Source organism: Enhydra lutris, unplaced genomic scaffold, assembly GCF_002288905.1.
Source record: "Enhydra lutris kenyoni isolate GAN:26980312 unplaced genomic scaffold, ASM228890v2 scaffoldscaffold27, whole genome shotgun sequence".
Lineage (NCBI taxonomy): Eukaryota > Metazoa > Chordata > Mammalia > Carnivora > Mustelidae > Enhydra > Enhydra lutris.
In genome coordinates, this window is record NW_019154111.1 from 16,936,375 (window position 1) to 16,964,219 (window position 27,845).

General features: G+C 39.3%; 1 protein-coding gene across 1 annotated transcript; it reads left to right on the forward strand.

The window, feature by feature from the left end:
* The first annotated feature begins 1,416 nt into the window (after positions 1-1,416).
* Positions 1,417-21,551, forward strand: LOC111152058 (G protein-coupled receptor 37). Its single transcript, XM_022510343.1, has 2 exons — positions 1,417-3,167; positions 19,829-21,551. Exons 1-2 carry the CDS (start codon positions 2,142-2,144, stop codon positions 20,645-20,647), a joined length of 1,845 nt encoding a protein of 614 aa, XP_022366051.1. The 5' UTR covers positions 1,417-2,141; the 3' UTR covers positions 20,648-21,551.
* The last annotated feature ends 6,294 nt before the right edge of the window (positions 21,552-27,845 follow it).

The window sequence follows — 27,845 nt, forward strand, 5'->3', positions numbered from 1 at the left end:
CTGCAACAAATTATTACAAACTTAGTGGCTTAACACAAATTCATTATTTTATAGTTCTGGAGGTCAGAAGTCTAAAATGAGCAGTCAGGGACTTTTCCAGTTCCCAGAGATTGCCAGCAGTACTTGGCTCACTGCCCCAGGTCTCTCTGACCCTCCTACCTCCTTCTTGTAAGGACCCTTGTGATTTCAGTGGACCCACCTGAATGATAATTCATGATACTCTTCCCATCTCAAGATCTTTAACTGAATCACATCTGCAAAGTCCCTTTTGCCAAATAAGGCTAAAATCTTCACAGGTATTAGGAATTAGGATGTGGACATCTTTTGGAGGGCCATTATTCTATACTCGCCACAATTGGCATCGTATTTTTCATCGTATTTTTTCCTGTTTTTCTAGATGTTGCCTTTTTTCACTTCAAAAATGCATTTATTTCTTCCTGTATCACTTTCTCTTTGAACCGGTTTGTCTATTTTGTATTATATTTGTCTGTTTTATTAACTATACCCTGAACAACTGTGGCAGGTGTGGAGGGTTTATTGTAAAGGTTGGAAAGCATGGTCAGCCATACTGGCAGTTATTTCAAGTTAATTTCCGCCCACCTGTCATTTCCCACTAGTTCATCAAACAAAACAAAACTACTTTCTTTGTACTCCGAGCGTTCTAAGTAACCCTTGTTAGCATTCCTCCTAACTCAGTGTTAAAGGGAATGGTGCATCCTGAACATTTTCGCTCAGCGTCCCACTGTCGGAACTGCTCTTTCTCTATGGTTGAAACCTCTGAGCTTCCTTTCTCTCGCGTCTCAGCTCTTGGGAATACAAGGAGGTGAACGGTTCACCTTACTACTCCCTCGGGGCCGAGGCCTGGGCATGCGCACCCGCCGCAGCGGATTGGACGCGAGAGCACCGGTCTCCCGGACCTGTCAAGCTGGTTCCGACATCTCGGGAATTAACGGGTCCCGCCCATCCCTAGCTCCGCGCCTCCGCCCTTGTTCCCTCTCGGCTTCGAGCTCCTACGAGTGAAAGCCGCTACAAAGGGCTTGAATGAAACGTGTGTGGGTTTAGTGAGTCGTAAACCACCAGGGAATCCAGTCTCCGCACAAACCAGCCTCTCTCGGAGGAGGCAGAGGAGGGGGAGGAAGCAAGGAGCCGAGCGCTGGGTCTCGCCCGCGCGCGCAGCGACTGGAGCGGCGGGGAGAGGCCGGGCCACCTCCCCCTTTCCGGCCATGCACCGCCTCGCCCGCGGCGGTTCCAGGCACCACACTCTCCGCCCGGGTTGCGCCTGCTGTCGCAGTAACCAGCTCCTTCGGCCGCGGGCACCGTCCACCGAGGAGCAGCGCCCGCCCTCCCCACCCCCACCACCGATTCCCTTGTCCGCGAGGACGCGCCGCCCTGCAGCCCGCGCCGCCCCCTGGTCAACTTTGAGCAGGAGGAGAAGCAACTTTGACAGTGGCCGCGGGTTTGGAAACCCGCTTCTCCTCGGCAGCGGTACCTTCTCAAGTCTCTGTGGTTAGGTGGGGCAAGAGTTTCCGCGGCGCATCTGCGCGGCGTCTGCTGTTGGCTACCTGTTTCCAGCGAGCCGGGAGCGGGATTGAGGCTGCCAGTCATCTGAAGAAGGGCAACTTGTTTTTCTCTCCCTTTAGCGACCTCGGCTTCCAACTGGATAAAGCGGTATTGAAAGGGTGTAAAAAGGCAGAGCAACTGTTACCAACTGGATAAAGCGCTATGGGAAGGATGTAAATAGGCAGAGCAACTGTTACCAAGAAGGCAACCACCCAAAGGCAGGGAGGAACGTGGGGGCTTGGTCCGGGCTTCTCCCAGTCGCAACATTAATCAAGTCAGGTGTTGTTGCAACTTTTCAAGGTCAGCCACCGGGAGCAGCGATTCCCTCTCTGAACCTTGGGGATACGCAGCGCTCGGGTTGGATTTGGCCGAGAAATGCACGGAAAGCCAAAAGAGGAAGGCTTGTAGAGGGGGAGGGTTTGTGACCCAAGACCCATCCCCCAGCCTCCCCGTAAGCTCCCGTCCCTCGCTGCCGGGGCGGGAGTGAGTTGTGACATGTGTCTAACTCTCAGCAGCAACTTAGGCAGCAGGTGTCGGTCCTAACCAGGAACCGCGGCTGCCGGGTGCGCCCTCACCGAGCCATGCGGGCCCCGGGCGCGCCTCTCGTCCGCACCTTGCGGCTGCTGCTTCTGCTACTGCTCAAGGTTTCTGCCTCGCCTGCCCTCCCGTCGGCTCCATCGCCCAGGAACGAAACTTGTCCGGGGGAAAACTGTTCACCTGCACTGAGCCAGCGTCGCAGCAGGGACGCGTGGGGACTGGGAAATTCTGCAGAAGACCTTCTGCTAACCCGTGCGCCCAGGGAGGAGGAGCAGGCGGCAGCGGTGCGGGCGGCGCCCTTGTGGAACCTAAGGGCCTCCCGGAGCGGTGACCCAGGTGCGGGAAGAGGGGCTGAGGCGTGGGCCGCGGAGCCCTCGGGACCTCCAGCCAGGTCGTCTGGAGCCTGGAGGTGGAGAGGTGCCTGGGGTCAGGAGCTTCCTGGAACTTTGGGGAGAGGGAACCCTCCGCCTCTCCAACTCTTCCTTCAGACCTCAGAGGGGAAAGAGAAGGGTCCCAGAGGCGCTGGAATTTCTGGGCACAGTCAAGAGCAGAGTGTGAGGACAGAACCCGGAGCCAGCGACCTTTATTACTGGCCAAGGAGAGGCGGGAAACTCCAGGGTTCCCACCACGACACCCCACCCAAGATGGTCAATGGACCGTCGGGGCACGAAGGGCGGACGATCGCACCCCCTGGCAGGGCTCTGGCCCAGAATGGGTCCTCAGGGGAAGGGGTCCACGAACGCGGGGGTTCCCGCCAGGGGAATAGCACCAACCGGCGCTTGCGACTAAAGAACCCCTTCTACCCGCTGACCCAGGAGTCATACGGAGCCTATGCAGTCATGTGTTTGTCTGTGGTGATCTTCGGGACTGGCATCGTTGGCAACCTGGCGGTGATGTGCATCGTGTGTCACAACTACTACATGCGGAGCATCTCCAATTCCCTACTGGCCAACCTGGCCTTCTGGGACTTTCTCATCATCTTCTTCTGTCTTCCGCTCGTCATCTTTCACGAGCTGACCAAGAAGTGGCTGCTGGAGGACTTCTCTTGCAAGATTGTGCCCTATATCGAGGTAATGCCCTCCAGAGGGTCTCAAACTACTGGCTTTACCCGTTTCTGGGATTTATAGCATCAGAACAGCTATGCCTCGCACATACCTAGCTGATGAACCCCTTTACTTTTTTTCTGGGTCCCTCCTCCATTTCTCTTCTCAATCTTTGAAAAAGAGAGGCTCACCTTCAAACTCGTCTGCTCCTGGATTGTGAAATGATTATGGTCTCATCATGTATAGAATTATTTACATTTTAAATTTCTCTCACTGAATATGGCATTCATATATATTTCTGATTTGGCACCTATCAGAGATTCTAGGGTTAATAAATAGCCAGTCTGTGGTTGTCATTACCAGGACTCAGCAACAACAAAAAACCATGTATTGTTTATTGAGTAGTACTCCAACATGCTTTTTCCCCATGAAGATTATTGAATTTTTCTTAAATACCAGAATGGAAATATTTTTTTATTTAACAAAGGAAATCTACCTTTGTCAATTGGCTTCATGATATATTAATAACCTCCCAAATTAGTTTAAGTGTCCTTTGGCTGTCTGCCATGCCATCCCATCTAAATTCTTGTGTCATTTCTTATTTCTCTCCTTTTCCTTCTCAATTTCTTAACAGTTTTATTGATTTTATAGGAATGAGCTTAAGCAAAAATAACACTTTGGCCAGAATTCATATATATACATTCTCAAAGTATGTAATATATACTTGTCATTTGTTAAGATGTAATGGATTGGTCTTTTAAGGATTGACTAAGACTAGAAAATTTTCTTAAAAAGAAGGGAGCATATAATAGGTTGCAAACTTTGGAAACAAAAATATTGCTGAGTAAAATTTTGTTTCGTCTTACAGCTAGTGTCCTGAACCGTTATTATGGTGGTTGGAATTTGCTCTTTAAATGGCCTCTCTTTAAACACCAGCTCTTGGAAGGATCCCAAGTGCTTTGTTGCCAGTTGTGTTTGTAGCCAGCTGGCCCTTGATTTCCTCCATTCAGGCTGCCCATTTCATTTATGGAAGCAGAAGAAGGGAAACTGTAAATATTCCAGAGCCCCTAATCCTGTCTGGCACCAGAGCCAGTGACACTATGTTCAACATTGTTCCAGGGCCTAAAGCTAGGGGATAAGTAAACAGAAAACAGTACCTACTTAGAAGAATCAAGGGAAGAGACAGTAAATAAGACCCTCTGTTATCCTGGCAGGGATCAGATGCAGAATCATTCCATGCTGACTAAATCAGCTGTTGCTACTTTACCAAGACCTAGGGTTTCTCTTGTTGCCAGGCTCCAAGTAGCTCTGAAATATCTAATTTATTGGGTAGACAATTTGTTTTTGAATTGCAGGGGAGGTAGCTGAATTTATGTAGGAGAAATGTCTATCAATTGCCTTTTCAAGGTCAAGATTTAAGATTTCTTTATTGTTTGCTGGAATAATGCAGAAGAACTTGACATATGCAAGAATGAGACAATAGTAAACTACAGGGTGAACAGGAGAGTTACCCCCAGTAACAGAGAAGTGTAGTGTCTTGTCCAAAATGTACTGGGCATGATGAAGCCTTTATACAGTTGAGGAAAAAACAATGTAAAGAGGACAAAACAAAAACAAAAACAAAAAAACTTGGGGAAAGAAAAAAAAAGATTACACATTTCTTAAAAAAAAAAAAAAGACTTTGAAAGAAAGGAATCCATCCAAATTCAGAAAAGAATATAAAAACTTTGGTTAGTTTATGAGACCTATGAGTTTTGAGTGATAGTATTTATCATGTATGTCTTTTAATTTTCTTTCTCTCTAACTCTGAGGATTTTTTAAAATGAATGTTTCAGTTTTATTTCATTTTTAAATTTAATTCTCTGCTCCTTAAGATTTTTTTTACCTTTCTTATTATTAAAACAACTATTGTTATTTTTTCCCTCTGCATTTCCCCCCTTCTTTATAGCCCTGCTTTTTATTTTAGTTATCAGTACTACACTTTATTTTCCTCAGAGAAGCAAAGGTTAGAAAAAAAAATTACTAATTTTTTCTTTAAAAATTAGACTAGCATGCATTTTTATTTTTAAAGTAGTGAATGAAAATCTTAAGATGTAGTGTTTCTACATTTCTATCCTATTCTTCTGAAATAATTTTATAATGCATTAGTATGTTTTGTGGAAAAAATTACTGGATAGTAGTATCAGCTCTGTAATTCCTGATGATGAGAACAGGAAATACAATCCAAATTTCAAACTCAAACATTTCTGCCTCTAGGAGGCACATTATTTTCACAGAAGAGAGATTTAGTGCCTGTTCCATATCCTGTTCCCAAAAGAACAGACCCAAATGTGGACGTTTGGTTTGCAGGAACTTTACTGGGATATGTGCTCATCTTCAACACCTAGTAGGGAATGAAGGAGGCAGGACTGGGCAGAGGGAGAAGTTGAATTGTGATCCAGATGCCAGAGTCCTCCGCTGACACCACAGGAGCTCCCTGGCTGGAGGGCCTTGTCGCATGTTCTGAACTGAGGCAAGACAGCCTTTATGTCTCCTGAGGGACCAGTCACTGGATGAAAGTTTGCTTCCAGGAAGAGGCCATAACCTTGATCTGGGTGGATGTCTCTGAAGGGCAATTCCTAGAGAGGGATGCACCTGAGAGCCACCAGCCACCAAGAGTCCTAGCACTCGGGGGGGGAATCAACACTTCATACCTAAAGGAATTTGTTGGGGGGCAATCTGGGTCAGGAGCCGTGGGTTACACCCCAGTGGCTTTTGAATTCTCAGGTTAAATTAGAACCAGATGGCACTCTGATCCAACCCCCTGATTTTTAAAGATGAAACATGAGGCCCAGAGAGGAGAAATGATCATCTTAAGCACTTACACCTGGTCAGTGGCAGCCAGACCCTCAACTCAAGTTTGCTTATTAGATAAACATCTATGAGGCAAGAATGTCCAATGAGTGTTCTCTTTTTATGTCTGCTCCTTGCCATCTTTTAAAAAAGATTTTTATATCCAATGGGTAGGGAAGAAATAAGCCCAGTTAACATCATTTGCTATATGGTGAAATTTATAACTTTTTATACTCTTAAGTTTCATCTTGCTTCTCATAAATCAACAGTAAGTTCCAGAGTTGGTAACTCACTAAATTTTAAAAACTGCAATCATCTGAGCCAATTGCACTTTTTAATGTGTCAAAGGTGATTATTTTAGTGACGAACTTAAGCTATGTAGGTTATATTTTTAAATTCTTAAAATCACAAAGTGTTTTAGACTGGTAAAAGAAACTGCAAAGAAAAACTTTCTCAAAAATCTCCCCGCCCCCCCAAATCTTTTTCTTCTTGACCAAAGACTTCTGAAAATTATTTGACATTTTCTCTCCTCTTATGATCTAGATTTTACCTTCTCTTCACTTTTTACTTATATTTATTTGTTGGCTTTTTTTATAACCACACATCTTATTACTGATTTATAATGTATGATTTACCTTTCTGATAGTAATCTGTTTCATCTTTTCCAGTTTTTATTTTTAATACTTCTTAGTTATTTTAAATTTTTATTCACAATTAATTTTTATTTTTTATTAAGGTATAATTGGCATATAACATTATATTAGTTTTAGGTGTATGACATAGTATGATTTGGTATTTATGTAATTGTGAAATGATCACTACAATAACTCTAGTTAGTATCCATCAACTTACATAGTTACAACATTATTTTTTCTTATGATGAAAACATTTAAAATCTACTTTCTTTCGTAACAACTTCCAAATATGTAATACAGTATTATCAACTATAGTCACCATGTTGTACATTACATCCCCATGACCTATTTTATAACTGGAAGCTTGTATCTTGATACTCTTCAAGAACTGCCAGCCTCTATCAATACCAATCTCTTCTCTGTATCTATAAGCTTAGTTTTTTTTGTTTTAGGTTTTTGTCGTGTGTGTCATTTTTTTTCTTATTCCACATATAAGTGAGATCATATGGTACTTGTCTTTCTTCATCTGATTTATTTCATTTAGCAAAATGCCTTGAGGTCTGTCTATGTTATTACAAAGGCAAGATTTCATTCTTTTTTTATGGCTGAATAATATTCCAGTGTATGTATATATGTGTGTGTGCCTGTATATGTACGCATACATATGTACATATACTACATTTTTTTCATCCATTTGTCCATCCATCAGTGGACACTTGGGTTGTTTCCATATCTTGGCTATTGCAAATCATGCTGCAATGAACATAGAGTTGCATATCTTTTCAAGTTAGTGTTTTCATGTTCTTCGATAAATATCCAAAAGTGAAATTGCTAGATCATATGATAATTCTATTTTTAATTTGTTTTAAGATTTTATTTATTTATTTGACAGACAGAGAGAGAGAGAGAGAGAGCACAAGCAGGGGGAGCAACAGCGGGAAAGGGAGAAGCAGGCTCTCCGCTGAGCAGGGAGTCCAACGTGGGGCTCAATCCCAGGATCCTGGGATTATGACCTGTTGCAGAAAGCAGATGCTTAACCAACTGAGCCATGTAGGCACCCCTTTAAATTTTTGAGTAATCTCCATTCTGTTTTCCATAATAACTACACCACAGTTAATTTTATTAATCTTCAGATAATATGTTCTCAATTTTCTCTCCTGTCTTCCCTTCTGCCTCCTTTTCTTCTTCTACCATAGTTCCTTTTTTTTTTTTTCCACACAGCTTGAGTATTAGCATAATCTTAAGGAGATAGTGGAATTTTGGGGAGAGTTGGGTTTGTGTAGAAAAATAGGAGGAATTTCTTCAGCAGAAATTACATGTCTTTGCAATTTACATTCAACTCTTATTTTATTTCAATTTGTTGGCATAAGGCTTGGGGAGAGTAGCCAGCTTCCAGGGTCTGTTGCTAGAAAGTAGTTTTATCATATTTAATGTTGCTATGAGTGGAAACATACTGGGAAATGTTGTAGTTGATAACTTCTCTCTTTCTATTCTAGAATTCTGATGCCTTTGTAGCCTAGTGGTAAGTCCTTTAAGGATCAAGGGCAGATGGAATGGTAGGAAAAGGGGATAGGAGAGAAGAGAATATGAGTCGATGGTGGCCATCCTAATAGACACATCATTTTCAGCTAGCTTATCAAATAGTCACCAGAAAGAAAACAAGAAACAAAAAACAAACAGAACTATACTCAAAGTGAGAGTTGTATGTGAAAAGAGAGGGGTAAGGGAGAGGAAGGGAGAGAGATGGATCTATATGGAGGTCTGGGTGTGGACTGCAATAGGAGACTGGCATAGGAGTTCCCTATCACACCATTCCTTTAAGAATCTTACAAATGATTAAAGCCAAATGATTCAGGCACTAAATGTGGCAACTGGAACAGATCTTTGCTCATTACTTGATGAAAGCCAGCCAGTCAGTGTATTATCTGATTCAGATCCACCGCTAAATATTTATTTCTATTTGGACATTAATTGGAAGTTTTGAATGAGGGAGGGGGAAAAGGAGAGGGAGAGAATCTTAAGCAGGCTCCACACCCAGCACAGAGCCTGAGGCGGGGCTCAGTCTCACAACCCAGAGATCATGACCTGAGCCAAAAACAAGAGTCCTATTCTTAATCAACTGAGCCACCCGGGGAGCCCCTAACTGTACTTTTATTTTACTGGGATACAAGATTCCTGCGTCAGGGTAGAGGATGGATAAAGGAAATGCTTCTGGACCAGGGATGATTTGGGAAAGATCTACAATGTTTTGTGAAGAAAAGAGCCAGATTCTCCAATGCATTAGAAATACTGGTTTTAAACTGAGTGAAACAGATGGCTCTTTCATTGCCTTAGATTGTAGTTAGAACTGATAGGTAAGGAAGGAAGGGTTCTGGAAGCTGAAGATGTTTTACCATCCAGGTATGCGATGCCACACAGAGTTCCCTAGAACCCCTACACTCAAGTAATAGCACATTTATCATGACAGATGGTAAATTCACTTGAGTTGTGGATTAGCCATTAAATATTCTGATGGACTTTTAAGTGGAAACTTACAGTTTTATGAGCAATTTGAAAGTCACTAATAATATTCTCAGAGAAAATAAACTCGATGTATGCAAATGGTGCTCAACAAATATTTTATGACTCCCCATTAATCCCTTTATAATCATTTCCTACATTCCCATGCAAGTAAAAATATTTAGCTGATGGCTTTTGCAGAAAAGATTTAAAAAGTTATAGAAGGAGTTCTTATTTATAATGCCATTTATTGAACAGTGTATGGTGAAGTTTACTGAATTTGGGTTCTGTATAAGAAAGAGAAGTTTGATGATATTCAAATGTAAAATTTAAATAATTTCCTTAACTAGTGACTATACTGAGAATGTCATTCTTTTCTAAATCTTGTCAGTGAAGTACACACAGAAATGGATTTTTTTTTTACTTCCCCTCTAGAGATACTTGCTGGCATTCAACTTGGAAGGATTATATGCAAAACCCTAGCACCCAATAACTGATTAAAGAATAGTTTGAATAATTCATTATTTTCTATAATCCCTTTCCATATATGTCATCATTCATTCGTTTATTTACTATCCATTTATTCATCAAACATTTATTGAGCTTTTCTACTCTGTTGGATATGATAATAGGTAGGGATAGGAGTAGAAGGAGTGGGAGTGAAGGAGGGAAAGTTTCCAGAGATGAATAACATAGATGCATTACTGCTTTTAAAGTTATGGAGAAGTAAAGTAATGTTCTACAGGGTAGTAAGCACTATACTAGAGGTTAAAACAAGGCGTTATGGGGGCGCCTGGGTGGCTCGGTGGGTTAAGCCTCTGCCTTCGGCTCAGGTCATGATCTCAGGGTCCTGGGATTGAGCCCCGCATCAGGCTCTCTGCTCAGCGGGGAGCCTGCTTCCTCCTCTCTCTCTCTGCCTGTCTCTCTGCCTACTTGAGATCTCTGTCAAGTAAATAAATAAAATCTTAAAAAAAAAAAAAACAAGAAAAGAAAACAAGGCATTATTATGGAAGGTCAGGAGTGGGTCCTGGAATGAGTCAGCTTACAATTGTACTTATTAGGGAAAACTGTGCTCACTTCAAGGGAACTGTACGTACTTCAAGTGAAAACGGTGCTCACTCTTAATTCTTTTTCTATCATATTCATATTATTAGTCTTTATAAATTCTATCCAGCCTAGATCCATGGTGAAAAGATAAAAATATGAAAATCTTTTGATTCTTGCTTTCTTGTTTTCTCAATCTTTTGTGGGATAGGAAGCCCATAAAAATCATTGGCAAGATAAACTTGCAGATGGGACAGCCCTAGAAATTTCATTTGGAACACAAAATTCTGAATTATTATTTAAAATACAATGCCTATGATGACCGTCTCTGCTTTGGAATTATTAGTCCTTATTAGCCATAAGGAATTACATAAGTCAAATTTTAAAATTTTACTTAAATGAATGGTTCATCTAACAGTGTTATAATAGTACATTTGAGTCCTATTCTTCTGAAAATCTAAAAAATGTACCTATTATTTAATTTGACCTTAGAGGGGTGCCTGGGTAACTCAGTCAGTCAAGTGTCTGCCTTTGCCTCGAGTCCTGGGATTGAGTCCCCCATTGGGCTCTCTGCTCAGTGGGAAGCCAGCTTCTCCCTCTCCGTCTGCCCCTCCCCCTGCTTTTGCACGCTCTCTCTCTCTCTCTCTTTCTCTCTCAAATAAATAAATAAAATCTTTAAAAAAATTAATTTGATTTTAGAGAACCTAGGAAGAAAGGCTGAAAAGGGAGATAGGTTAAACCCTATTATGGATATCTTAACCCTGTTATAGAAAGGGAAGCATAAACAATGGACTTTCTCAAAATTGGATTAATATTTCAAGCACAAAATCAGAGTGAGGACTTATCCTGAGTTCCCAAGAACTGCCAAGGTATCTGGTTATATCAACAAAGCATCCTTCAACATCAAAAAGGATGCAAGTATGTCTGGGAAAGCAAAATAGATCTGGGTTTATGATTTCCAGGCTGAGTAGGTGAAGGTCTATCTACCTTGCCTTTTACCCTTATGCTACATGGATCCTGACAGAATGTTTCCACCTTTACTAGCTCTTTACTAGATTTAACAGTGTCACTTTGGAAACCCAGGGATCTGTGTCTGGGGTGTGGACTATGTGCAGAAAGGGAGGGGCAGGCTGCTCTCCGGTGAGATTTGTCTCTGGCGTTGCACTCCTGCTCCCTCCCTCTGGGGACCCTCTGGTCCTCTTACTTCCCAAGAATTGACCTGCTAAGTCCAGTAATTAACTCAACCTTGTTGCCAAGACTAACTCTTAAGTATCCTAAATAGAATGATATTCTTTGTGCCAGAGGAGATGATCTCATCTAAAATTTCAAGGTAGAATGGAGAATGGGGTTGCTGCAATCTCAGATATGGGTCTATCTGAAAAGTAGGTATACATACTTTCCATAAAACTTCTATAAAACACAGGATATAATCACACTGCCAGGCTTGTTCCTGAGACAGAATACTTTTGGTTTGTGAATTTATGATAGTTTTTAATGTTATTTGTCAGCATGCTTGAGTGGTTATAGCATTAACAAGGCCAAGGTCGGTGATTTGATCCAGGACTGGAATGAGTCATTTTCATTAGGTCCATGACTGTTTTCCAGGCCATTTTTTACTTTCTGTTCAGCACTCCCCACCCCCCAGGGCCTTTTCTCCTCCCTTCATTGTCTTCTCCTGGGTTCAAATCTCTCCTATATGAGAAAAGCATCTGTTAACTCACAGCAAGCTTTGAGATTTCTTTCTTTCTTTCTTTCTTTTTTTAAGCTTTGAGATTTAGAGGTACGTGCCTTTTATAGGAGGGTTGAAGGAAGAATTTTATTTTTCATAATAAGAATAATTAAGAATAAGAATTAATTTTATTACTACTTCCTTAATAGACTACCAGGGGTGGAATTTTGATTAAGAGCAGAGAAATTTTGTCTTAAAATATTATTTCTTGGTGTCATTCAAATCATAATTACCCAACTACAGATGGACGAGGAATGTGTTTTTACTTTAGGTTTACTGACATGCAGACTAAAGTCGTTAAGGACAAAGGAAAACTGGTGAAAATTTATCACTGTTCTTTGGAAACTCATCAAAACCACTAGGTGAATAGCAGAAATTCCAGGTCACTTTAAGATTGATTAGAAACATTACAGTAATGCCAAGGACAATGGGCGTGGGATAAATACTATTATTGAGAATAAATAGATTCCTTAAGATCTGTTGATTTCAATCGACTGCTTCCCTCTTAGGTCAAATGATGTTAATCTTGCTTCATTGGTATTTTTTATACTAATGAGCAGGGACATATTTACAACCAAATTATAATGTTTTAGACAAGTTGTAATTTTTTTTTTCTCCAAAAGAAATATATTGTGCTGCAGTTCAGATGTCACAATTGGTAGGAAACTTTATGTCAAGGTGGGACTATAAAAGTAAAGAAAGATTTATAAAATCAATACAAGTTTGGAGATGGTATGTTAGCTTTTAAATAGTCTCACTTGTTTTTAAAATAAGGAAGAGCATGTTACCAAGCTTAAGCAAGAGGGTGGAAGGTGGAGAATGAGACTATAAGGACAGCTGATGCCTTCAAATATTTTGTTTTTCCATGACATTGAGTATCAAGTATAGATAAAATATGTTGGGTATCATTGAAATAAATGGAAATATATGATATGTGGGTGTGTCATATTAAATCTAATTTTGAAAAAGGGAAGAAGCCTTCTCTTTGACTGTGGAAGAGTGGCTGTAAATAGCTTTATTTCATTTTAGAAATCCATGCATGTTTGTAAGGGGTGAGGCAGATCTCTTCCATGCGCTCCGTTTTGGTTTGGAAACACTAATGGAAGTGTATTCCTACCCTAGTATCATGATTTGCATGCATTCTGAAATGAAGACCTTTTGATAGAGACCATCTTATTCACAGCAGAGGCTCTGATAAACACGCTCTCCCCCCTGGTGATCAAAGAAGTGTCTTTCCTGGAGAAGTTGCCCTGCAGTGCTGCAAGGATAGGGATTATGGAAAATGCAAGAGGAAGCCAAAGGCATACAAACTCAAGCCATTTAGAGTTTCAAAGGAAACTCTACCCTGTGCTCCTCCGGCTTTTTTCCTGACTGATTGTTAGGCCTGTAACCACAGACTTACAATAGATTATCATTCATGGTCCAAATGAATGGGTTTTCTTAACAATAATGCCCTTGTTTTGTGAGTTACTTGTATACAAAGGACAGCACAGAAATAGATGTACTTCAACATCTTTTCGAGGTAAAATATAAGTTACGCTGTAGTATAGTTGTCATGACTTTGGTTAGAAATTTCCCTATTTTATAAAAATCAGTGTATTCTAGTCCCATCGCTGTACTGAAGCATGTTGACTCAATTTCATATGAAAGTAATTTTGCTTGGAAGTACATTGGTCTCCCCCCCATCATTGTTATCACTGATTTATATCAAAAATTTAGCAAAAGAGGGGCACCTGGGTGGCTCAGTGGGTTAAAGCCTCTGCCTTCGGCTGAGGTCATGGTCCCAGTGTCCTGGGATCGAGCCCCACATCGGGCTCTCTGCTCAGCAGGGAACCTGCCTCCTCCTCTCTCTCTCTCTGCCTGCCTCTCTGCCTATTTGTGATCTCTATCTGTCAAATAAATAAATAAAATCTTTTAAAAAAAATTTAGCAAAAGATACTATTTGTTTGGTAAGAGTTGTACCTTCATAGCTTACTCTTATTGAAAGTGGTTTCTTATGGGGCACCTGGGGGGCTCAGTCATCTAAGCATCCAACTCTTGATTTTGGCTCAGGTCATGATCTCAGGGTCATGAGATCCAGCCCTGCCCTGGGCTCCACGGGGGGCATGGAGCCTGCTTGAGATTGTCTCTCTCCCTTTCCCTCTGCCCCTCTCTCACCATCTCTTTCTCTCTCTTTCCGTCTCTCTCTAAAAAACAAAAAATATAAAACTTAAAAAAAAAAACAATTTCTTGTTTATCTGTCTTCAGAAAGCATCTGAGAAATGGGGCAACAACTAAAACATAGCTCAGGGTCTTCCTGCCAAGATCCTTACTTACGGTTTTCCATAAAGCGTCCAGTGTGTTCTTTCTTCCTATCATTTTGAGTGAACGGGAATTTAATGTAGTACAAAGTGAATATGGTGGCCCAGGTTTTCTCATGGTCTGATGTTCGTATTGAAGTAGAACGTGAACAGTGGGAAGAATACTTTGGCACCACAGCTGCTGCTTTCCCACCTGAGTACTCAGGTCGGGACTCTGTGTCTGTCCCATGCCTGGACACCATGCTACAGGTGGCTGCAGCGGCCCGCAGCCTCACCGCTCTGGATGTTGACTGGGTCGGGGCTGAAGGCGCTGCACCATTGTTCCTCTGGGTTACAGAGATGAGCAGGACATTGGGGTATGAAAGAAGGATTTTAGAGTTGTTTAATTCCATTCTCTTTGCTTGTGTATTTTGATGTCAACACCCTCAAAATGCTCTATATCTCTCTTCCCCAAATAGTTAAGAAGTTCTGCTTCCAGCTTTCCTTTGATCTCGATTCTCAAAATTAATAGTCTTGTCTGTTAGAGAAGTGTTTATAGTTCTGCTTTTGTGGACGTTAATTATTTCTCCCACTGCAGTTTAATTAATAGGAAACTGCATCTTACTCATTCCATGTCTCCGGATGTTGCTTCCAAAAAACTACCCCTTACTAGATTTACTCCCAAGAGCAAATTTCTTAGTGACATTGAATTTTAGCAATTAGATATGGTCATTAAATGCAGAAGATCCAGCATTTATGACACAGTTTTATAATTGCATATAATTGCCCCATTCATCTGGGTAGAATTTCCAATGAGCTGTAAGTAAACAAATAGAGTTAAAAATTGTGATTGAAATCTTCTCATGTTACCCCAACATTTAGCAATTTTAATTGCATGGGTAGATTTTATGTCAGAAAAAGCAGAAATTAGCCCACACCCAAGATCCAGATGATTTTTATCAATTAATTTCTGAGGTTGATTCTTTATAAAGGTTTAAAGCCTTCTATAAATAATTTGGGAAAGTACTGAGCAGGAGCTTTGTACCTTTCTTGCTCTTTCACATCATAAAATCATGTGCAGAAGTGAATTTGCAGAAAACTATCTGAAGTAATAGCACTGCAGGTGGTGGCAGCAGGAGGGAGGAGATATCTAGGACTGGCCTTTGGGCTGCGGTTGCTGTTGGCAACAATGTAGTAAGCGTTATCTGCATTTGGGGCAGCATTTTTCCTCAGAGGCCCTAGCTCTTGTGACCTTCCTGCTTCAGCTGGCTCCTAGCTGAGGAGAACACCACCAGAGAGAAGTATGATTTGACAACAAGAAGCTGGGTCCGGGAGCCTCCTGCAATGTGTGTATGAAACCTGGGAAGCTTCCCTCAATCTATGATGCGTCAAGAGGATGATAGATCAAACATGTTTTTTCAAACACATTTGGTGCTCAGTCCAAAAGCTTTTGGGAATATGGCTGAAGAACTAAGCATCTTCATATAAAGTACAGTGTAGAATTCCTGAGTGAAAGTTGGAGCACATGTAAATCTTGCTTAAAATTTGCCCTGGCTTTTGTTATCATGTGCAATGAAATATATATTGAACCTAGAAAACATTTTTTGCTTTTTGAAGCAGCAAACATCTTCTAATTAAAAGTGGATATGCAGCACAGTTTATAAATATCTAAGGAGAGGCAATGAAACACACGCATCTTAATACATGTCCACCCACATCCATTGGCTATTCCCTCTCATGAAATGCTTTGTAACAGACTGGGAGTTATGTGTATAAATGCTAGCTCTTATGATAATTGGTCCAGATTTTTTTTCTAAGATTTTATTTTATTTATTATTATCATTATTATTTATTTGAGAGAAAGAGAGAAGGAGGAGGGGCAGAGAGAGAAGCGGAATCCCCCCTTAGCAGAGAGCCCAATGTGGGCTAGATCCTAGGACCCCAGGATCATGACCTGAGCCAAAGGTAGACACTTAACCAACTGAACCACCTAGGTGCCCCTGGTCCAGATTTTAAAACTCTGTGTTTAAAAATAAGGAGAGTAATCAGGGAGAAGATGCTATCTCTTGAGTGTTGTGTGTTCTTTGTAAATAATGATCGAAAACTACCAAGAAATGGATGTACCAAGCCTCTAGGAGATTGTCTCTCATCAGACTCGCTGGTATTTTTGTCTTACCAAACTGTCATTTCAGTAGAAATGTTATTCATAATTTTAAGAGCGAATGCATGGCATAAAGTTCTATAGCTTTGTTATTTGTGGACTGACTCCGGATACGTGGGTGATACAGAGATGTGCATGAAGATTTGCATTAGTGAAGATGGCACAGAAAGCCTTGCTGAGGATTTGTGTACATTTGATAGTTTGAGGATTTTTTGGTTTTGTTTTACATTCTTATAGAGGAATGAATCAAAATATTTGAAAAGTATATAAATGTGAAGTTTCAAAAACCATAAAATACTGCAATTTCTAAATAATACTTTTGATGCAGACCTTTAGAAAAGAGCCAGTCCTCAGATTTCCATGCAAAGTGTGGCAATTACTGACATTAAGAAAGTAATAATCTGATCTTAAGACAGCTGCATAGTGTGGACCTCAATTTTAGAATTATTTTGAATCTCTGGCAGAGGCAAAATAAATTTCCATCAAGGTGAACAATTCATTAATTTCAAAGTTAATTCAAAAAAGTTGTATAGAGGTTGCTTGGGAGGTTCAGTCAGGTAAGGGTCTGCCTTCAGTTCAGATCATGATTCCAGGGTCCTGGGATTGAGCCCTATATAGGGCTCCCTGCTCAGTGCGGAGTCTGCTTCTCCTTCTCCCTCTGTCGCTCCTCCTCACTCATGCTGTCTCTCTCTGTCAAATAAATAAATAAAAATCTTAAAAAAATAAAGAGATGTATGGAGAGATGACTTTTTATGGCAGTCACACTGGATGGATATTTCTTACACTGGTATTTATGGGAAACTTTCCTCAAGATTTTGTACAAGAATCATGGTTATAAGCTCAACCATGTCGTCTTGATCTGCCCTGATCTAGATTGTGAGTCATGCTTCTTCCTCAGTTTTGCTTTTCATTCACTTAAGCCCTCATTATATCTCATTTTCAGACTGTCTTCACTAAGAGTTATGAGAATAGTCAGGGCATGGGTGCAATGTTCTTATTTTCTGGGGTGGAACCAGTAGACACTGACTAATGTTTGGAGTGTAAAAACGGGGAGAACATTTGACATTGGAACTCTTATAGAATTCACGAGGCAAGTTGCCATCATTCTGGGAAGAGTGACAGCTTGAGTGTAGGAGATAAACAACTAATGTGTTGAGTGTCAAAATTGTTATGACAAATGGTTTTCCTTTTTTCAGCATGATCCCTTTGAGTCCTAAAAAATTAGACAAGAACATTATATATATGTTTCCTTGCCCCTTTGCCAAGGCATGACCTGTAGCTGTGCTTCTTAAACATTCCCACCAGCAGACAGAGGAGAGTGAATGCACATACACAAGAGCCTAGGGTACACCCCAAAACATCGTTTCCATCTAGAGTTTTAGTCTCCTATTTCATCTTAAACCTCATGAACATTTTACCATCTACCCTCATTGTCTTTATTTAGATATATAATGACTACATTTATTAAACATTAAATTACTTCAATTTCCTGTAAATAGCTGAGTAAATTTGATGCTCCCAGATGATTACTGTGTTTATCTTGTGACTTTGAGAACTACCTTCCCCCTTTTGGTTGATTATGACCTCCTTGAGGGAAATAATTGTTTCTTGTTCTATATCCCCAGTATCTAGCAGAGTGCTTGGGCCAGAGTCCATAACATTAAATGTATGCTTGTGTTGAATACATGTCTGTGTATCCATTAGAGACTGTGTAGAATGTTTGTAAATATTTTATGGGCTACTGAATGATAGTATGTTTACATTAGGAATATGCAATTATATTCTCTGTGGAAAAAATACGTACATATTTTTGGTTCTTAACCTTAAGTTGTTGATTTATTTAGCTGTCTGGGCCATATGCATATAAGAGTTTGGATACAGTGCTCTATATGGTCAGCATCAAAGAGTTTCCTGATCTGAAATTTTCCTATGGCTGGTACATCTAGACCTTGTATCTGGCTCCTTTTTGCATATTTTCATGGTTATTTTTTATATCTCCTATCTTTTGACATTCTTTCAGTATCTCATATAACCTTAAATTTGATAGTGTATTTATTTCATGATAAATGTACTTATTTTATGCCTGCCTGATCCTGCAACTTGCTTCTTTTGGCAACATAAATTTATAGTGATGGATTATCTCTTGCATATTGTGATTTTTAATTGTGAATCCATGTTCCCTCAAATTTTGTCTGCGGATTTCTGAGACCTGGTTTTAAAGTGCATTCTTCCAGAGAGGTTTTGTGTTTTCTTCTACCAGGTGCCTGGGACAATTTAAAATTATAATTTTTTTTTTTTTTTTTTTTTTTTTGAGCCACATAGATGGTGTGAATTCTGGCCTTAGACCAGTGTAAATTTGGCCTCCTGGTTAGAATTTGCTCTTCTTTTTTTATCTCCAGTTCACCTAGATCCAAATCATATAATGCAGACAAGTTTCTCTACTATGTCCCTCTATTTTTTCTCTTTATACTCATGAAGATGTCACTATTCGGGAAGTTCCCAGTTCATAAAGGGATCTTTGACTTAATCCTCATGTACACTGGCTCTAGATTTATTTTCCTACCTTTGTGTACTTGGACACCTGCCCCATCATCTAACTAAAACCAACTTGAAACTCTCATCAGGGTTGGCAGATGTCCTTAGGGCCAGCATGCAACATGGAGGGGGAGGGGTCCAGGACCTGTTTGGCATTTATTTTTTCATTGATTTTGACTCCTGGAGAATTTCCCTTTTTTGCTTTCCATAAGTGCATGCATTTGAAAATAATATCAGAACACTTTATTTTGCATTTAAGAGAAATTGGAGGAGATCTTTACTCATCTGATTTGTTGGAAATAATAAGGTTTTGAAGGTTTCCTGTGTGGGGGGATGCTATTGACCCACACACTGGAAAACATGACCAGCCTTTTCAGTAATGAAAATGGGATACACTCAACTGTCCTTACTCCTTATCTGGACCTTTGGTGGCAGGCATTTTCATGGTGACTGAAATTATAGGAGTGTCTGTGCTCTTTTGTAAAATAAAATGGGGGGCATCTGGGTGGCTCAGTGGGTTAAAGCCTCTGCCTTCGGCTCAGGTCATGATCCCAGGGTCCTGGGATCGAGTCCCACATTGGGCTCTCTGTTCAGCGGGGAGCCCGCTTCCCTTCCTCTCTCTCTGCCTGCCTCTCTGCCTACTTGTGATCTCTGTCAAATAAATAAATAAAATCTTAAAAAAAATAAAAATAAAATAAAATGGTATTGGACTAGCTGATCCTTATGGGTCCTCCCAACTGTAAAATTTTTTGACTCCATGACCCTTGGACCACTACATTTCTTTTTTTTTCCCCCCTCCTATTTTTATCTTCATAATAATTCAGGTAGAGTCACCAACCCAATTACCGATGCCTCATTCCAGGAAATTGTTCTTTTTTTTTTTTTTTTCTGTTTTGCTGATCTGTATTTACTGCCTCGTGTTATGATCTTTCAGAGATCACCCAGAATAAATGTGTTCCGTGTTCCTCCCACAGGTTGCTTCCCTTGGAGTCACTACCTTCACCTTATGTGCTCTGTGTATAGACCGGTTCCGGGCAGCCACCAACGTGCAGATGTACTATGAAATGATCGAGAACTGTTCTTCGACAACAGCCAAGCTTGCTGTTATATGGGTTGGTGCCCTACTGTTAGCACTTCCAGAAGTTGTTCTCCGCCAGCTGAGCAAGGAGGATTTGGGGTTTAGTGGCCGAGCTCCTGCGGAACGCTGCGTTATCAAGGTCTCCGCAGATTTACCAGACACCATCTATGTTCTAGCCCTTACCTATGATAGTGCAAGACTCTGGTGGTACTTTGGCTGTTACTTCTGTTTGCCCACACTTTTCACCATCACCTGCTCTTTGGTGACTGCAAGGAAGATCCGCAAAGCAGAGAAAGCCTGTACGCGAGGGAATAAACGACAGATTCAGCTGGAAAGCCAGATGAACTGTACAGTAGTGGCTCTGACCATTTTATATGGATTTTGCATTATTCCCGAAAATATCTGCAACATTGTTACTGCCTACATGGCCACAGGGGTTTCTCAGCAGACAATGGACTTGCTTTATATCATCAGCCAGTTCCTTTTGTTCTTTAAGTCCTGTGTCACCCCTGTCCTCCTTTTCTGTCTTTGCAAACCCTTCAGTCGGGCCTTTATGGAATGCTGTTGCTGTTGCTGTGACGAGTGCATTCAGAAGTCTTCAACAGTAACCAGCGATGACAATGACAACGAATATACCACAGAACTTGAACTCTCACCTTTTAGTACCATACGCAGGGAAATGTCCACTTTTGCTTCTGTTGGAACTCATTGCTGAAGGACAACGTTTTGTTCGGTTAGATTTATTTGATTTTCATATCCTGTGAAAGTTTTTACTTTGTATTTTTCCCTCCTGGGGGGAAAAATGCATCAAAAGAGAGAAACATTAATTACTGTAGAACTGATTCTGCAAATTAATATTTGTGCTTTGAAAAAAATGTTTATATTTAGTTATTTAAGAAATACGAGGAGGCCAATAGTTTTAGGTCATTTTATCTGGTATGGTGCTAATATTTTATTTGAAAAAAGTTACTGCACCTTAACTTAATTAATTGCTAACTTACTTTCTTTTAAAAATATAATCAGTGTATATTGATTATAGTCATGTGATTTTGTAGGTTATTTTGAGTTGTGATTGAAAGTATATTGTATATGGTGTCGTGAGATGATTTGTAAAGAAGCATTCACAAAGTAGCACCAAATAAATTATGCTTTATTCTTTAATGTCATTGTGAATCTACTTTTAACCAAGATTCAATAAATATCTTAATTGCCTTAAATACACAATTACTGGTTCTACGCACAATTTAAAAACAGCCTTATTGTTTTAAAATTCTATTTTCCTTTAAGGAGGTAATCACCATGTTACAGAAACAGCTTTCCTAATAGTACTATTTTATATGCATGATTCATATAAAACTATATTGTATGTTCAGACAAAATTGTATTTTTAATATTCAGATACAGATGTAAAATTCCTTCCAAATATTTATAAAATATGAATAAATAGACAGCAGAGTTATTATTATTTATCTCTGAACTAGCATGTAGAGCTACATAGTAATTACGAATTACAAGCAGAATCAAGAACAAAAGCACCATGCACTTGTCATCTAATTTCCTCTGAACATTGACCTTTGAAGCACTCTGAATTCTAGCTTTTCTCCTTTTAAAAAACAAACTTGGTTAAGTCTGTGTGACTTAATTTCTTTAAGAGAATGAAAGTACAGTAGTAGAATAATAAAATATTTATATATCTTGATTAGAACACTTGAATATTCAAATACTACCTTTAAACTGATATTCCATAAGCTTCCAACAAAAAAACTAACCCTCTCCTTTTGAATTCTTTGATTCCCCTCAGTTTAAGTTCCAGTGGTTGTGTAGGATGCCTGCCTCTAGGGATTTGGGAATGAAAACAAGGCACCATTGTCTTCTTACAGATCCCTGTAATAGATCTCTGGAAAACTTCTCGAGGATTGGTTTGAGCTTCTGAGCATATCAACAATTGTGATTCCACAGTGTCTCTCATGATATTTAGTCAACTTTATAAATCAAGAAAGATTGACTGAGCACATAATGTAGAAAATGCTCTGTGCTATTACCCATAGTAAATAAAAGTAACCAAAGCTTAATGTCAGACTTTACAAAACCAGGCAGGGGTAGGAGGAAAAGGCAGGAATAAGATAAAATATGTAAGAAACAATGGTATAATCTGGGATCTGTTATGGAGGTGTAATGTGCCCTGATGGGTCAGAGAAGAGAGAGAGAGCCCAGCAGATTAAAGGAGATTGTGAAAGGCTGTGTAAGATAACTGGATGGTTAGTCCATCAAAAGGTTGATAAAACCAAGATACCCTTGAATGGACGAATGGATAAGGAAGATGTGGTCCATATATACAATGGAGTATTATGCCTCCATCAGAAAGGATGAATACCCAACTTTTGTATCAACATGGACGGGACTGGAAGAGATTATGCTGAGTGAAATAAGTCAAGCAGAGAGAGTCAGTTATCATATGGTTTCACTTATTTGTGGGGCATAAGGAATAACACAGAGGACATTGGGAGATGGAGAGGAGAAAGGAGTTGGGGGAAACTGGAAGGGGAGACGAACCATGAGAGACTGCGGACTCACAACAATCTGAGGGTTTTGGAGAGGCTGGGGGTGGGAGGTTGGGTGAGCCTGGTGGTGGTTATTAAGGAGGGCACGTATTGCATGGAGCACTGGGTGTGGTGCATAAACAATGAATCCTGGAACACTGAAAAGAAATTAAAAAAATAAATAAAAATTAAAAAAAAAAAGGTTGATAAAAGGTAGTGTGAGGAGTGGACACTCCAGGAGGAGGGCGTCAACTGAACAAAGGAATAGAGGAAGGACTTACAGGGTGTGATTGAAGAATAAATGAATAGTCTAGTTCGGTTCCTGTGCTATGTAGGCACAGAAGCCTCGTGCAATATGCTGAAGAAAATACACATTGAGACCATATTATAAAAGGGTCATGTTTCGAAAGATGTTCAGATGGAGTCCTTCAGGAAATGTGGCTTGGTTTTTATGGGTTTTGAGCATTAGAGAAACATCACCACAAGTCTGCAGAAGGAAGATCAATTTGAAAACAGTTTAAACAGGCTATTGGGAAGAGCGTGGAAGTGAAAAACTATTCTGGAAGCCATTGTAAAGGTTGAACCACAATGAAGGCAGTTGGGATTCAAATTTCTTTTTTTCTTTTATCCTTGACTTTTGACTTTTCAACAGTTGAAATATGTACCTTCTTATTGAATTCTATCTCTGTTGAAGTAGAAACTTTGATAACTCTAGTGAAGTCGTCCCAAGTGTAAAGTGGTTTGGTTTGGAAGTTTTCTCCATAGCCTTGCCATTGCTTTCTCATAAGAATTCCTGCAGCATATATATATATATATATATATATATATATATATATATATGTATGTATGTATATGTATATATACATATACACACACACACACACACACACACACACACACACACACACACGTAAACAGTAAAAAATATATATATATTTGCTGTTACCTGTTCATGCTCTACTTTTCTCTAATCAAGATTCTGACCCATGTTTTCTCCTCCTCAGTTTCCTTAAAAAGAGAAACTCACACCTAAGATTAAGTCTGCTAACATTTTGATAGATCAGATGGTGTTTGAGTTACTGAACAAAATCAATTCTGTGGTTTCAGGATAGTCAGAGAAACTCTTTTCAAAATATCTACATCTATGCCTATTTCTATATCTATACCTGGATCTACAACTGGATAGCATAATCAATATAGCATTTCTTTAATGATTCACAATTCTAAAGCCTTCCAATCTGTGACTTCAAAATCAACTCATTTATAATTAATTCGATGAATCTTTATTAAACTTCTTTGTGCTTGGTGCTAGGCAAGGCAGTTAGAACACATAACTTACCTCAACCTTCAGATTCCTGCCATCAAGTAGTTTACTTGCTGAAAGGGGCTTATTTTTAAGCAAATAAAATGGACTGTGCATGAAACATGGAGTGGTTGGTGGGAAGCTGAAGGTGAACTGATCTGAGGGCTCAGTGGTTGGAAGGAGGTAAGAACAAACGCTTCACAGAGAGAAAGATCAAAGCTTATTTCATATTAGATCTAAGTGATTTATGTTTATTGAATGAATGATGAATCTGTGTTTATTCTAAGGAAATCCTGATACTTGTTTTTACAAACACATTCTTAATAACTCTTTTTCCTCATTATTTGCTTTTTTCTCATAAATGTAGAATTAGAACAAAGGTCCACTTCTTGAATAATTATGGTAAGATTGATTTTAGCATGTTATAAAAAGTATGCAAGTGATACTGAGTGCACAGCATTGGTTAAGTAATGGCTCTTTCATTCTATCTCATCTCACTTATTCAACCAATAGTGAGTACTACTATATGTTCAACACTGTTGTGGGTTCATGTGCTGTAGAAACTGGACAAAATAAATTTAAAAGTATAATATACAGTATGTTTGATAGTGAAAAGTAACATGGAGAAACAGTATAAGGTGGGGTTATGAAGAAGACTTTACTCTAAGGGTGACATTGGAGTAAACAAGTAAGTTATTTAGCTTTCTGGGGGAAGGGCAGAGGGAATACACGGTACAAAGACTCTGAGGCAGGAGCATGCTTGATAGGTTTCAGAATGTAAAGGGGCCAGTGTGGCTGGAACAATTGGAGGGAGGAGAAGAGAAGTACCAGATGAGATCAGAGAGCTAAAAGGATGCCAGATGATGTAGGGCCTGGGAATATTGCAATGACTTTGCTGTTTATGCTGGGTAAGGCTCCATTTGATGGGTCTGGAGAGAGGAAGGACATGACCTTTCAAATAATGTTTATTTACTTAAATATTTTAAGATTAATATAAAATTTTTATTAAAATACACAGTAAATTCACCACCTTTAGCCTATAGTCCTGAGCATATATCATTTATGTAACCACCACCAAAAAGTACTGAACAGTTCTATCCTTCTAGAAAGTTCTTCCATGTGTCTTTGTTGTCAACTCATTTCATCCCCAGTCTACCTATTAATCTGTTTTTTGTCCTTACACTTTACCTTTTGCAGACTGTTCTATAAGTGGAATTCTACCATACATAGCCTTTGACTCTAGATTTTTTAACTTAGCATAATATATTGGATATTCACCCATGTTGTTGTGTGTATCCATAGTTTGTTTCTTTTTTATTGCTAAGTAATATTCCATGGTATGGATGGATCACAGTGTATCCCTCTCTTTCCCAGTTGAGGGACATTGCATTGTTTCCAGTTTTTGGTGATTATGAATAAAGTCACTATTAACATTGATGTATATAGGTTTTTATGTGAACATAAGTTTCTGTGTCTCTGGTAAATAGCTAGAAGAAATTTTGGGTCTCTTGGCAAGTCCATTTTTTAACTATGAGAAACAACCAAATGTTTGCCAAAGTTGCTATACCATTTTGCTCTTTTATCAAGAATGCATGAGAGCTCCACTTTCTCCATATTGTCAGAAGTACTTGCTAGTTTTTAATTTTTAAAAATTGTAGCCATTCTAATAGGTGCATAGTGGTATCCGTGGGTTTTGCACTTCTCTAATGAATTTCATTTTTATAAAAGACAACAATAGTGAACACAAGTTCACTGTTCACCTGGAATCAGAAATTATTAACAGTTTCTGCACTTTTTTTTTCTGTTTTATTCTTATGGTTTGGAAAATAAGTTACAGATATTAGTGATGCCTCACCTGTAAACACTTCACTGTGTATCTCCTAAGGACAAGAACATTCTCCTGCTGGACTCAGCATCATTATCAGAGCTGAGAAATTAAACACTGAAACAGTCATATTTCCTAATATTCAGTACATTTTCAAATTCCCAATTATCCCCAGTAATGTCCTTTATAAGAGTTTCTCCTACCTGTAGAATTTCCTTCCTAACCCCTCCCCCTGCTTCTTGGTTCTTTTTGAATTTGGAGCATTGTTATCATCTTAGATGGGGTTCCTGAAAGCAAAACCAGAAGAGGATTTAAGTGCCAGTGACTTATTTGGTCCTTTTTTCCTGTTTTTGAGGAATATTGGTCTATAGTTTGTATGTTTTCCCTTATGACGTCTGATTTTATTATCTGAGTAATACCGGCTTCAGAAAGTGAGCTGGGAAATGTTCCATTTTCTAATTTTCTGAAAGAACTTTTGAGGAGTTGCTATTATTTCTTCTTAAATATTCAATGCAATTCATGAGCAAGGCCATCTTGGTTGAGGCTTTTAATCGTGGGAAGAATTTAAATCACTAATTCATTTTCATGATATATATGGCAATGATTATATTCAAATCCTTTACCTCTCTGAGTCTTACAGACTTTATTCATACAGGGATTTCTGTTTCAGACACTGAGTATTTCGTACTCAAAAAGTTCCCTGATTCTGTGGAAAGTCTTGGGTCCATTATTGATCACATAGGACACCATCCCTTTTCCAAGTTAATTCTGAGCCATGGGATCAAAATCTGATTAAGTCTATGAGGCTTCTCTTAGGGACCTCCCTTGGTCAAAAATTGCTTAGATGTTCTAAATAACTGGGATGATACCTCTTTTGTTCATTTTAACCTTTTACAATTCCTTAGAACTTCTAAGAACTTGTGACTAATTTATAAGTATATGAATATTCTCTCATGTTTGATAGAACTAAGGACCCATTATATTGAGTAGATGAATTAATACATATCTGGAACAGTGTCTTTCATAGAGTTAGCACTCACCAAATATTACTCGCTATTACTATATCAGCATTGTTACATATCAGTATTATTATGTGCCACAGTTCCTAGCAGCACTATGAACTTAAAACAAACAAAAAACAACAACAACAACAAAAAAACCCAAAAAATAACGCACACACAGTTCATTTTTCCTCACCTCCATAGCTACTTAGCAATACTCACACTGTCTCAACCAAAACGTCCCGTTTTAGGACTACCTAGATTAAGAGCTGGCCTGACACTACAGAAAATGTTATTACCATCAGATACTCAAAACACAAACTTACACTCCTGCAGACTAGTCCACATTCCTAAAGCTTATAGCAGTGAGCAAGCAGTATTGAACCCTCATGTCTTTGGCATGCCACATGTCCTGTGTTCACAGGAGAGGCCCTACGCTCCCTCCACCCCACATTCAAATACTGTGTTAATTAGCAGCAGGTGTAGCAATTTCTCCCCTATAACCACACCTGGTGCTGAACTGGAAAATGTTTGGCAGGGAGCTTGGTTCCTCTAAGAAACACATAAGATACTCCTATTCATGAAATTTTCTTCTCCAAACTTTGTCCCTCATTTTAAAAATAGATGGGCTTTTCTACTTTTCAGGGATTCTCCAAAGTAACACGTTAAAGCGTCTTCCTGATCATTTGAATTCATTTCGAATTTTAAAGTACCCTTTAATTATGTTCTGTTAGTTCGGTTTTCTATGTTCTCTTTCTAGGAAGCATGTTTCCAGCATATCTGATTACGGCTAATCTTTTTCATAAAGAGGGGAAAAAAAAACACAGTAAAGTTTCTACAATTTAACTATCATGTTTTATGAGTATTCCCTTCCTCCTTTTCTCCCCCCACAATTTAGATATTTTGGTTTATTTCTATATCTGCTTTTATATCGGTCCTTAAATGCAAATTATTTTTCTGTATATGCTTGATAAAATATGCAATTATTATCAAAAGATATAAAAAAGTATTTGAATGGCCTTTTTCTGAGAGTAGAAAAATATATTCTATATTTTCTTTGGCCTGATTCTTTTAGTGAATGCAACTGAGGAGTATTTTCTGAATCCTTGTTTTGCTCTGCTACTTATATTGTCCGTTTTTAAATTTGAAATTACCCAACATAGGGCTTATGTAATAAACTGGAAGTACATTATTTTAGAGGTCAAAATGATCTCAAACTTCCAGTATTATCTAGCTCTTTATGT

Excerpts from the sequence above, each read along its gene's own strand:
- LOC111152058 (XM_022510343.1), top strand. The coding sequence starts at position 2,142 with ATGCGGGCCCCGGGCGCGCCTCTCGTCCGCACCTTGCGGCTGCTGCTT. Across the intron at positions 3,168-19,828 it reads AGATTGTGCCCTATATCGAG|GTTGCTTCCCTTGGAGTCAC; the intron begins GTAATGCCCTCC and ends TTCCTCCCACAG.